Raw genomic sequence first — 12028 nt, 5'->3', positions numbered from 1 at the left:
AAAAAAAGAAAGAGTTTGAGCTGTGTGGTATATGATGGCTGAGTTATACCGGGAACTATCTGTGAAGTTGGATAATTTATGGGTATCATTTATGGTTTGTCAAAACATTGCCTTGAAGTGACCGCTGTCTAATGAGAAACACAGACATGGAGTAGAACCACACAAACACACACATGCACGCACATAAAGGGGAAAAATGCATCACAGCTGGTTTCATGGCCGAAATACTTCAAACCTGACTTTTAAAAAAAGAGAGCTTAAGTCAACATAGCACTGCACATGTTTGCATATTGCTACTTTTATTCTTGCAACTTAAAATCAAAAGTCATTTATTCAAAACAAAACATTGACTCATTTTAATGGTATAACAATAGTGGAAAATATATATATATGTATATATATATATATATATATAAACTGCATAGCACAGTGTCGGCCCTCTCAAAGGGACCGTCAGGTAGGAACAATATAAATACAATTTTGGTCAGAACTTAAGTACCAAATTCTTATAAATACACGTGACATTCATACATTTCCAGCATAATTATAGTCCAGAGAAGAGAATAAATATGTGGCAATAAATGTGTGGTAAGGTGATAAAATGTTTTGTTATTGCTGTGATAGATAGAGGATGAAGATCCTCATAAACTGCGTACAGTTATGAAACCTCATTAAGAGGAAACAAAGCTGAAACTGAATCTAAGAGGTTTTTTAAGACAGGCACTTCTGTAGGATTTAAAGACGGCTGCAGGGATATGTTTTATTTGTGTGTCTGAAACACTCATCATCCATACAATGCGCACAAAGTACTTTGATATTAAGGCCCAACTTAAGGCACTGAATGAAGAATGAAGGAAAAGGCTTAAGTGAAAAGTTCTATCATTGTGTGCAGTGCAAGTCATCGCCTCCAGCTTAATTATTGCAGAAGTAAACAAGTGAGCATTCTAAACAGCTGGATGGTGGTATTTCTTCTCTTACAGACATAATATGTAAACAAGTAGTCCAAAGGGGCAACTTTTTTTTTTTTTTTTTATCCTCGCAGATGGAAAAAATACAATTTGAATTTGTAGTGCTTGAGGTCGATTCAAACACTCCTTGTGCAGTAGATAAATCATTGCTTTTTTAGATTGTCATTCAGACACAGTCCTTGGTGTCCATTATTTTTGGAATCCTCTGAAACACATTTAAACACAGTCTGTGATATATCCATGTCTATGATAAGTGGTACATGCTGTAGCCCAGAGGAGCAGCGTACAGGCCCAGAGGTGAGATAGGCAGTATGGGTCTGTGATGGTGGTGGTAGGCAGAATAAGACTGTCCGTACAATGTCATGGCCCCCAGTGACAGCGGTAACGTAAACCCAGGGTGTAAACCTCCAGCAGCAGCAGCCGCCACTGCTGCCGTCTTGGCATCGGCGGCCATCTTGAGTTTCTCCAGCTCGGCCTCTTGCAGCCTTTTGGCTTTCGCGCGGCGGTTCTGGAACCAGATCTTGACCTGGGTCTCCGTCAGGGTCAGAGACGAGGAGAACTCAGCCCGCTCGGCGATGGACAGGTACTGCTTCTGCCTAAACTTTCTCTCCAGGGCCAGCAGCTGCGATGTGCTGAAGGGCGTGCGAGGCTTTCGGTTGGTCTTGTGTTTCCTCAGAGGACAGGCTGGACTTACATGACCTGGGAGGGAAAGTAATGAAGAGTTAAGGACTTGGATTAGATTTACTTAATGGATCAACCTCTTAAAGCCTTGAACGACATGCTTAATTAAATCATTATTACAGTGACTTTTGGAGAATATCTTATTGAGGACTGTCTGTGTTTTAGGCTATATGTTCTGATTGGTTTACTTTAAGAAAAAAGGCTAAATTTGTGTGGCATTAGGTTCTGAACCCAAGACTTCGCTTTTTCTCTTGTGAATATTGACTGGATTAGAAGTACATTTTCACACACTTATCCCCAAATATACTATAAAGCTTGAGAATCCACTTTGCACAGTTCTTACTTATATCTCTTATTTTAATAGATATAACAAACTGGAAATATAATTTCAGCACACCTTAAAGAGATCATATAGTCTACCAGTGAAGAGAAAGTTTTAGTCAAACCAATGAAAACAGTTTTCACATATTCATCCAAACTACTAAAAGGATGCAGCCTATTGTTCAAAATGAAAACGAAAAAAGTGGGAGCTCCAGATACTACATGTCCCAGGATGCAAGACAAACTTACGAGGCTGTTGTGCAAACGCGCTGCTGGTGACCCAGGGCGCGCACTCCTCTGACTCTGACGCCTCGGATTTAACCGGGGATGAAGGCGCAGCAGGGAAGCTTTTCCTACTCTCCCCTGGAAGGCTGCACTTCTCCCGGCACACATACAGAGAGTTCAAACCGAGAGGAGACACCGACACCTCCGTTTTACACCAGGTGGACTCCCCGACGCGACCCTCCGTCTTCCTCCCGGACATGATCGCCTCCACGCTGAACGGATGATGCCGACGCACCACCGGAGACGTCGCCTTCTCCTCCGCCAAATCCGTGCGATTACTGTCCTCCTCGGAAGAACTGCAGCCCAAGTCGTTGGAAGTCTCCTGAGAAGTCATCTCTCCCGCTCGAGACATTTGGACACGCGGAGCAGTCAGAGGGGCAGCCAGGTGAGGCCGGCTGCAGCGCGCGCGATGTTGTGGAGCTGTCAATTAGTATGTGGGAGTAAGTACACGCATCACGTAAACGCGGCTCAACTTTGACCAATCACTGCCTCCCAAAATGTTTACGAGTGAAAACAAGCTGCCTTCAAGGCCGGTCGTAAACGGGAGTTCCTTGTATTTTTTTATGAACGAGTGCACTACAACCAACAAAACGTAGGCTACTCCTTTCTAGATTATTTGACGTATTTGATTTTTATGTCAATGTGACATAACTTCAGAAGTCAAGAACAGCCATGTGTGTATTCATTTTTTGGATTGAGTAATCTTATGAGCATGAGTTAAGTGTTGTTGTTGTTTTTTTGTGTCACAAGTTAAACTTATTTTCATTTTTTAATTTATTAATTAATTGTGTTATATAGTTTTGCCAATCATCTGTTAAGTAGTTGCTGGTCTTCTTCATATATATTTGATATGATATGATATGATATGATCTCAAGTCAGTAACAAGTGTAAAGATAAGAAAAGATTTTATTCATCCCAAAGGAAATTCTTGTGCCAGGTTGCTCCAACATTAAAGAGAGACACAAAATAACATCAAATATAAAAGAAATACAAGAAACATAAAACACCAAGTGTATTTTAAGTGTAGGGAAGATAAGGGTTAGATAGAATAACAATGTGCCTTAAAAAGGATGAATAGAGGTACAATAAGTCAAGCAACAGAGTAAGATCTGTCATTAACGGCCTTATTGACAGTACTATTGACAGTTCCGACACAGCCCCAGCATTTGTTTATGCAAGCTCCAGATAGTGACCACACATGCTACATATACAACATGATAATAAATAATGGACTGTTCAGAAAATGACTTTTTTTATTCTGTAAGAAAATATTTGGAATTCACTGAGATGATGTGGTCCGGTACTAATACAAGTAAAATCTCCTGAAGGGTCCCTTAAAAAATGAAACATTTCAGAACTTCCTTTGGTTGGTGAAAAATCAAGATTGTATTAAAGCATGAGCACATCCCTTGATCTCTTGCTGCCTCTTTCCTTTAATAAGTGGATTAAGGGAAAAAGCTTCAAAAAACAATCGCTGTGCCGCAGCATTATCACATGTTAAGCTTCAGTAATGGATTAGCCCGAACACTAACCTCATGAGACCGTGTGTGTAAACACGGGCCCCATGCGGATAATTATGGAGAATTATACCCGGGATAAAATAATGTTTATCATGTAATCCCTTCTTTTCTTTATCTCTCGCTGATTTGTTAGCTGTTATTTTTATTGGGACTTTCCATCGTAACTCACAATGCAGCTCTGTGCCGTGCAGCATTTCGTGAAGGCCGTTTAATTCACAGTACAGAGAAAGTTACTCAAACACAAATTCAGCCCTTAAAACCCCTCAGCTCGACGTCTGAGGCACAAATGGACCCTAAGTACAGATGAGACATCTACATGTCGACTCATTCATCTTCTTCCTGTCCTATGATTCAATCTCATTCTCTGCACACATTGCACATGAAGCTACTCATTGTGACTCTCATGAAGCGGCTCTTTGTGAATTTTCCTCGAACAATTTCATGTTATGTCAGATGAAAGTGCCTGACTCCTGATGATGATTTCACACTTGTTCCAGCAGCTTATCTGAAGAAATGATCCTTTAATGACGGTTGAAACAGTTGGAGCTGAAGGGATGTTTCACATATTTGAAGATTGTTTTTCCCATGGTTATGCTTGTTTAACGAGCTTTCTTATCTGTCGCCTAATTTCTAATTTTTTAACAGCCAGGACATTGTCAATGTTCTAAATGACAAGCAATTGCTCTTCGACTTTACAAGTCCAGATCCCCACCCCTAACATGTTGAGGAGTGTGTGTCTATCTGTGTGTATCAGTATGTATCCTACAGCGCTCAAACTATTACAGCCTTCCACTTCCAAAAAGATGAAGATCATTTGGGGATTATGTCACTTCAAACTTGCAATGAAAATAGTTTTGATTCAGATTTCAGAGAGACATAGAAAAAAAAATCAAATTTTTTGCCTGACATTAAAGCCAATGTTTATACAAAAAAATAAAAAAACACATTGTACTCTTTACCCAACATCCCAGAGGTTGGATTATATACACTATAAGTACTCCATCTTATTCTGCATATTTATGTGTAGCCAGCAGGCCTGAGGATCATGCCTATGTGAGACTGAAGCAGTTCCCAGGAGGCTGCTGCTGCTGCCTTATTAAAGTGGGGTTATTTCACAGACAATCAGAGGTTTGTGAAGGCGCCAGTGAGCGGCCAGATGAAAGGAGCGACTCCTCAGGGGAGAAACTGTTGCCTTTTTTTTTTTCTTTAGAGCTCTGTTCAGGATCCCAACCTCCATCCTCCTCCACACCCTCCACACCTCTCTCTCTCTCTCTCTCTCTCTCTCTCTCTCTCTCTCTCTCTCTCTCTCTCTCTCTGTGTCTGGCTGTGCCCGCATGCCCCGCAGGAAACCTGTCAGTCATTATTCTCAGAACCTTTTCTTGGCTGAGTGTCAGCGGCATGTTTCCCCTCTCCTGTCTTCATGCTTGTTATGTTGATTTTGAATCTTTATCTTCAACATGTTATTGTTCACTTCTATTGATTTTTCTTGGAATCTCCTTTTCGACTTAGTCTCTTCCCTATTTAATTCTTTATTCCCATGCTTACCTTATGTCCATCCACCTTTCCCTTCATCCTTTTCATTCATTCTTCAGTATTTACTCTCCTCTCCTCCCTTTCCTTTTTCTTTCTCTCGTGAGATTATTTTAAAATCCATCCGCAGATCCAACTTTCCAATGAGAAATCTCTTGAAGAGGGGATTTAATAGAGGCACTGTGCTCATCTGAGTTAAGTCTAATAGAAACAGGACTTAACAGAATTATTTTTGGTTTGGCTGATAATTCCTCTCTGTTGCAACAGGAATCAGTTCAATAGCAGATTCTTTAATCACAGCAACTGCTAGACCTCATGTAATTGTGTTTGAAACATATCCCATCTGGCATCAACAAGAGCGTGTACTGATGACAAATCTATAAACTGTGTCAGTCCTGTGTTAACTAATCCTAAATTGTTTATTTTCCATCAAATTCACTTTGATCGATACATGCAAACAAACTGATACACATAAAATACTGTTACATGCATGCCAATATATATTCTCTGTATGTATTGTAAATTAGACACAACCATGAATCCAAAAAGACTTGCAAGAGAAGAAGAAGGAGGAATAAAGGACGGAAGGCAGGAAGGAAGGAGGAGGGGTAGAAATGAGAGGGGCTGCTCTCCTGGGTGTAGCAAAATTACCCACACATCCCACTTCCTTTTTTCCATAATATCATTTAAGCCTGATAATAGCGAAAGCAATTTGTCTGAGCATGTTTGTGCCTGTACTCTGTGTGTATGTGTGGTGTGTGTGTGCGTGTGCGTGTGTGTGTGTGTGTGTATGTGTGTATGTGTGAGTGATAGAGGAGAAGCAGAAGCCTCTGGATGTGTGTGTCGGGCACACCTCAGAGCATTGTAATTACAGCAGCAGCTTTGAAGTGGTGGAATGTTTGGTCGGGATAATCAGCAGGCTGTGCTGCACTCACTCTATTTACGTTCCCATTAAAGCACTCATTCACACCATCAGAGCTGTAAATTCTACCATCTATTCTTACGTACTGCGTACAAAGTTGAAGGAACATGTACAAACATAAAATATGACGGGATACATCAGTGACAGGAGATTTTGCCGTTCAGTTGTAGCATGTAAATCGGTGTAATGTCACACAGTTGTGACAGTACTCTGAAGTACGCTGCTTTCATGTTCTGTCCTCTAATGCTGCACTGTTTAACTTGTACACAGCAACGATGTGGCAGTAAATTAAGGGGGAAGAGAAAAGGACTTGAAACAGTTGATTTTGGTGACTTTTCTGAAAACTATGTAACTAAAACAGGGCTTTGTACATTGTACTTTTCTAAGAATCTTTCAGACAATTTTGAGCTGTGGAAACAAATTGTAATTTATTTGACAAAGTTAGTCCTCCCCTAGGCCACCTATTACTGGCAGTTCATGTGTGCAAATGGAATTGCTTCGTATTTCCATGCCTGCGGTGCATGTGTTGTTCTGGTTCTTTTAAACCTGAAGTCATGTTGTAAACTTAACATTTCTCCAGTGCCTAGCAGACGTGGTTGATCAGTATCATGGTGTTAAAAACAACATTTTTCTAATGTCTGTACATATCCAATATGAAAGTGTGACAACTCAAATATTAAACAATCAAATGAATGCTCAGTGCACAGAATGATTCTCCACTTTCATACAGTAGTATCTTCACACATGTTACATTTTAAGTTTGTTTGAACAGACATACATACATACTTACATATTTAGAAAAATAATCAGACTAAGCCGACGCACACATCCATCTTCAAATCAAAAGATAGTTATACAGCAGTACTGCTGAGGTCAATATACCCACACATATGCAGACATAGAGCATACACATAGACATGTCTTATAGTACTACATACACTTGAGTAACATACTTTCATTGAGACAGGTGACTTGTCAAACCAGTGGGACATGTTGTAAATGACTAACTGACACATACACACTCAATGTAATCACATTGTTTTCACACGGATTAAAAAGATCTTATTGCTGTCACATACACACACCCACACACCCCTCTCTCTCTTTCTCTTGCAGTCACCCTCCCTGGCCCTCGGAGCCTCCGCCTGTAATGCACCTAAATGACTACCTTGAATGCTACAATGGCGCCAGCGCCAATTAGCTGTTAACACTGGAGACAGATCTATTCAGAAGCCAGGCAATGAGGCCTCCTGTAACGTGAAAGATTGATGCCCACTTTGCTAATGACAAGAGAAGGAGGCAATCTGTTGCTCGACTCAGCCCTGGGCTATGTTACAGGATAGTCAGCTGATTACTTTGAGCCTGTAGAAGAGGAAGGAGTGGGGATGAGGCTACTGAGAAATGTGAAGGTGGAGTATAAGCCACTACAGGGGTTGAATAGAGAACATAAACACACATACAAATACACAACATAAGTGTTTGTAGGTAGGGCTTTGTGTTTATTGAGAATGACAGATCTTTGGCAACCGCCTTCTGCTGGTTTAACTTTACCTTAATGATATTAGGTTGATTAAGAAGATCAGTGCATGCAATGCCAAAAAACAATTAATGATCAAAATAACTTAGGGCACTATTCTGGTTGTACAAGATATTTCTGTCATTTCTGTTTCTGGCTGCTTCCAATGGCTGTTCACCAATGAGTCTGGTTCCTCTCAAGGTTTCTGCTGTAAAAAATAAGCCTTTTGTGGCTGCTGTTGCCGAATACTTGCTCTTTGCTAGGTAAGTTGGGTGTCTCTAAATGAAATAAAGAGTACGGTTGAGACTAGACCTTATGATTGTCTGTTGTTGTGACATGGGGCAATATGAATAAAGATCGACTGATTAGAACGTTACATTCAATGTATTGCATGCGTATAGCCACTTCCTATTAAAGATGACATGCCCATTTTGACAAAGTTTTCCCTGATGACGGTCTAGTACTGAAACGTTGCCAATAAATGTTTGCTTGCAAGTTAAACAGTGTGCAGGAGTTTATCCTTCAGATTTTGATGGACACATTGCTCTCTTACACACCTGTCTTGTGAAGTGGGTGTGTGAAGGTTTATTTTTTACATTCACTGTATTCACATTGATAAGTATTGCTACATTTTTATTCCAAACAGATGAATGTACAACCACAAAGCCAAGCAGTTTGAGTTTATTGCACTCATATAATTATGAAGTTTGTTTGTATAGCACTCAACGAAAACCTATATCGCCAAGAATTATCATGAAACATAAAAGCCCAACAACAATACAAATACCAGCAATGTAGAATGCAAATGAACAAGTGTTAATAAATACATGAAAAAAGGGAATAATCAATCTTTCAAGAAATTATTACAGTCAGTATAAAAACTATATACCATTGCAATGACAAAGTTGTGTTACCACAAAGATTTATGACATGAGTGTCACATATACATGACATGAATCATCTAAGTATAAAAGACTAAACCCAACACCATGTCATAAATAAAGAACAGTGTGAACACATTCTGTGAGGCAACACTCATGTGAACCTGCACTTACTTCTGTTGAGCACAGTTATGCAGGTTAACGAGATGAAACACAACACACACACACACACACACACACACACACACACACACACAGCCACATATCAAGAAATTCACTCGGTGCCAAAATGAATGCACCAGTACTTGCCTCTGTATGATTATAAGAAACAAACCATTCCTTTGATGGTGATAATTACTTGGGTTATCGCCAGGTGCAATTATGTTTTAGGAACTCTTCTCTGCTCTTTGATGGAGTTTTGAACACTTCGTAGCCTCTGTACTTATCCACTAATACACGTTCACAGCTTCACAGCTTCACCTCAGAGTAACCCATCATTACCAGCTCTTCTTTTCATTTCATGACTTAAATATTACACCTTCAAGGCTTTTGGAATGTTTTGTTCGTTCAAACTTAGTGACCTCTTAACCTTCCTGCACAGCATAAAACAGTGCCAATAGGAGGGCATTTTTGCTGTTATATCATTAGCACCAGTGCTTCACAGAGAGAAGAGGGTATTAAACCCTTTTTGAGCAATATCGCACACCATGGAAATAATCGCTTTTTGTCCTTTAAACTAGTTCTGCGTCTTTACTAGAAGAAGACTTTTTGCGACACATCACATACAAATTTTCCTCTTGCTACTTTGTGTATATCCTTACTAATCCCACAATTTTGTACTCCATATTAGGAATGACTCTTTTCCAATCAAAGTACTTGGTTGGAAGTTGAAAAATAAAGAATACTGAACCTTGAGTATTCAGACAATTTGCTGTTGAATGTTAAACCAGTAAGAAAGTTAGTAAAACCCGGGTCTATAGTTGCCTCATTTTTCAGCTGATATGACATTCGTGCCTTTGGAAATTAGCCATGGAGTGCCTCACAGATCAGAGACTAGGAGCATCGTCAGACTTGCATGAGTCAGATAGCCTCACAGGCCTCATGACTTCAGTTTCCGTGTCAAACGCAGAGTCTTCGCAAAGAGCGAGAGACACACTACCCAGGGGGCATTATGTGTTCCTCCATAAACCTTGTGGAGTCCCTTCGACACACAATATCTCAATCACTTCTGACAGGTAGAATTTATGACGAAGCCATCGTGTAAATCAGGAGCAGCCTTGTAATCATGAGGAGTCACTGAAATGGTATAATTGTTTTTAAGTGGTGCTAGAAGGGCAAGTGCGCACACATATGTGTGTGTGTGTGTGTTGCATTTGATCGTGTGAACATGCACAGTATTCTGGGAAGTGTTCCAGAGATTGGGGAAATCCACCTTCCACACAACAAACAACTTGAACCACAGGAACAAATCTCCTTAAAAGAAATTTTTGTCTCATTACAGCAAATAACATTTCATGGTTGCGCAGCCACAAGTTTCCCAGTCATTATTGCCGTGTTACACGCACCCTGCGAGTTATATGACAGTGAAATATGCTTCGACATGGAGCACTGAGACAAATACAAACAAATAGAGAGTTGTAGGGACAAATGTAGGGAGAGTGTATGGCAACAAAAAAAAGAACCCAAAATATTCTTCTTATTACACATCCAATAGCAAAGGAATGATCTGACAGCTGGCGTACTGCTTTGAAAATAAAGTTTATTTTGGACTTTAGCCTTCAAATCATAACATAGCTATACATTTACCATGTTCTGGTGCAAATGGATTCTCAATTCTTATTGGCTGCATGTTAAACTGTTCTGTCCTCCATGTTTTCCATTCATTCCTGACAATGTACACCCTGTTCTGTACATTATCTTTTGTATATCTCCGCCATTATGACATTTTACAACCTGATACCACAGAAGTAGTTTTTGTCCTTGATTCTGTTTTATAAAGTCATCAACAGTTTATAGTCCACTCATCTATACTGCAATTTAACCTTTTTTTTAAGGGTTTAACTACCTTTAGTTAAAATTGGTGTCTAGTGAGAGCTTCTTTTATGGAGTCATAAAGAACAAAGCACTTAACTGAATAAACAAATCAGCCAGTCAGCCAAGACAAGGAAAAGGGAACATCAAAGCCTGCAGTCGTAATCATTTTAAAGGTCAGCAGTCAGGGAGGGACAGGCTGGTTTACCGGCTGACTCATTTGTTGGTTAGCTGGCGGAAAGGTTTACTGTGCAACACGGCTTACTAACTGAAAAAGAGCACTACATAGAAGGTTCAGCGACGTGTATGACCTGACACCACAGTGGATCGTGTTAGTTTTCATTAATCCTTCTTGTCTTACTGTTTGAGTGTGCATGTGTTTGTGTGTTTGTGTGTGTCAGTGTGTGTGTGTAAGTGTGTGTTTGCTGCAGCAGACTCGAGCCTCAGACTCACTGCTGTTTAATGAGGGAAAGACGCCATTCACAGTGGGACCATGAAGGACAGAGCTTGGATGTGATGGAGAGTCCAGAGAACGGAGACACACATCCACTCTGATCTTTGCTCTGACCCTGCAGAGTGACAACTATCACTGGGGTCTTTTATTGTGACCCTTTCTCCACCTATGGGTCAAAGGTTGCAAACCTTGGCGTGCGCCCTTTGAAATAGAGCAACAGGGGCCTGCTGCTGGACTGATTGGCAGGATGTAAATGACTACAATGCTGAAGGTAGTAGTGAAGAGTGGGCATCCTTTACTTGCATCTTAGAGGATTCAAACGTTTGAATTTATTACTTGAAAAATGGCGAAAATAACGAAACCATTATCAACATTTCTTTAAATAATGTCATTGATATTACCAGATGCAGAAGGCAGAGGTTAAAGCAAAAAAAACAGGCAGAGTAAAGCAAGAGTCTTTTTTTTTCAGTGTGCATTCATCAGGCTAATGACCTTACTACAATCATTTTCTAAGAATGATAAGCCAATTACCCTCTCACTCTTTATCCTGCTCTCTTTTAACTATCTCTGAATTTTATACCAGCCAGGAAATGGAGTGATCAAGTCCAGATGATAAGACAAGAGCGAGGAAAAAGATGTGCACACACACACACACAGAGACAGAGAGAGAGAGAGAGAGAGAGAGAGAGAGAGAGAGAGAGAGACGCGTGGGAAGAGGACAGAGATCGCACACTCAATGTGACAATCAGTCCATTTGTTTAAAAAAATCAGCTCCTAGATGTTCACCAACATTTAACTAAAGAAAGATGCTCACCATGTGTTGTTAATTGCACTTTATTACAAAGGTGTTTGTGTTGCACTTGAGTTTATTCCTTCTCTAATGGGACAATTACCCATGATTTAGTTGTACTTAAGTAG

General features: G+C 40.1%; 1 protein-coding gene and 1 long non-coding RNA gene across 2 annotated transcripts in view; one reads left to right on the top strand and one right to left on the bottom strand.

The window, feature by feature from the left end:
- Positions 1-268: 268 nt before the first annotated feature.
- Positions 269-2658, bottom strand: msx2b (muscle segment homeobox 2b). Its single transcript, XM_020651138.3, has 2 exons — positions 2220-2658; positions 269-1667 (listed from the first exon to the last, which is right to left on the bottom strand). The coding sequence occupies exons 1-2, from the start codon at positions 2605-2607 to the stop codon at positions 1213-1215; spliced, it is 843 nt and encodes a 280-aa protein (XP_020506794.1). The 5' UTR covers positions 2608-2658; the 3' UTR covers positions 269-1212.
- The window catches only part of LOC114921159 (uncharacterized), a 36809-nt gene continuing 27415 nt past the window's right edge, over positions 2635-12028 (top strand). Inside the window, exon 1 of the long non-coding RNA XR_003809457.2 lies at positions 2635-2695. This is a non-coding gene — a long non-coding RNA (uncharacterized lncRNA). The remainder of the gene's footprint in view (positions 2696-12028) is intronic.

Source organism: Labrus bergylta, chromosome 14 (genome assembly GCF_963930695.1).
Source record: "Labrus bergylta chromosome 14, fLabBer1.1, whole genome shotgun sequence".
NCBI classification, from domain to species: Eukaryota; Metazoa; Chordata; class Actinopteri; order Labriformes; family Labridae; genus Labrus; species Labrus bergylta.
Note: the sequence above shows the minus strand (reverse complement) of the source record. Positions and strands in the feature narration are given on the sequence as shown.

Coding starts and splice junctions, on each gene's coding strand:
- msx2b (XM_020651138.3), bottom strand. CDS start 2,607: ATGTCTCGAGCGGGAGAGATGACTTCTCAGGAGACTTCCAACGACTTG. Junction 1,668..2,219: donor CGCGTTTGCACAACAGCCTC/GTAAGTTTGTCT, acceptor TTTCCCTCCCAG/GTCATGTAAGTCCAGCCTGT.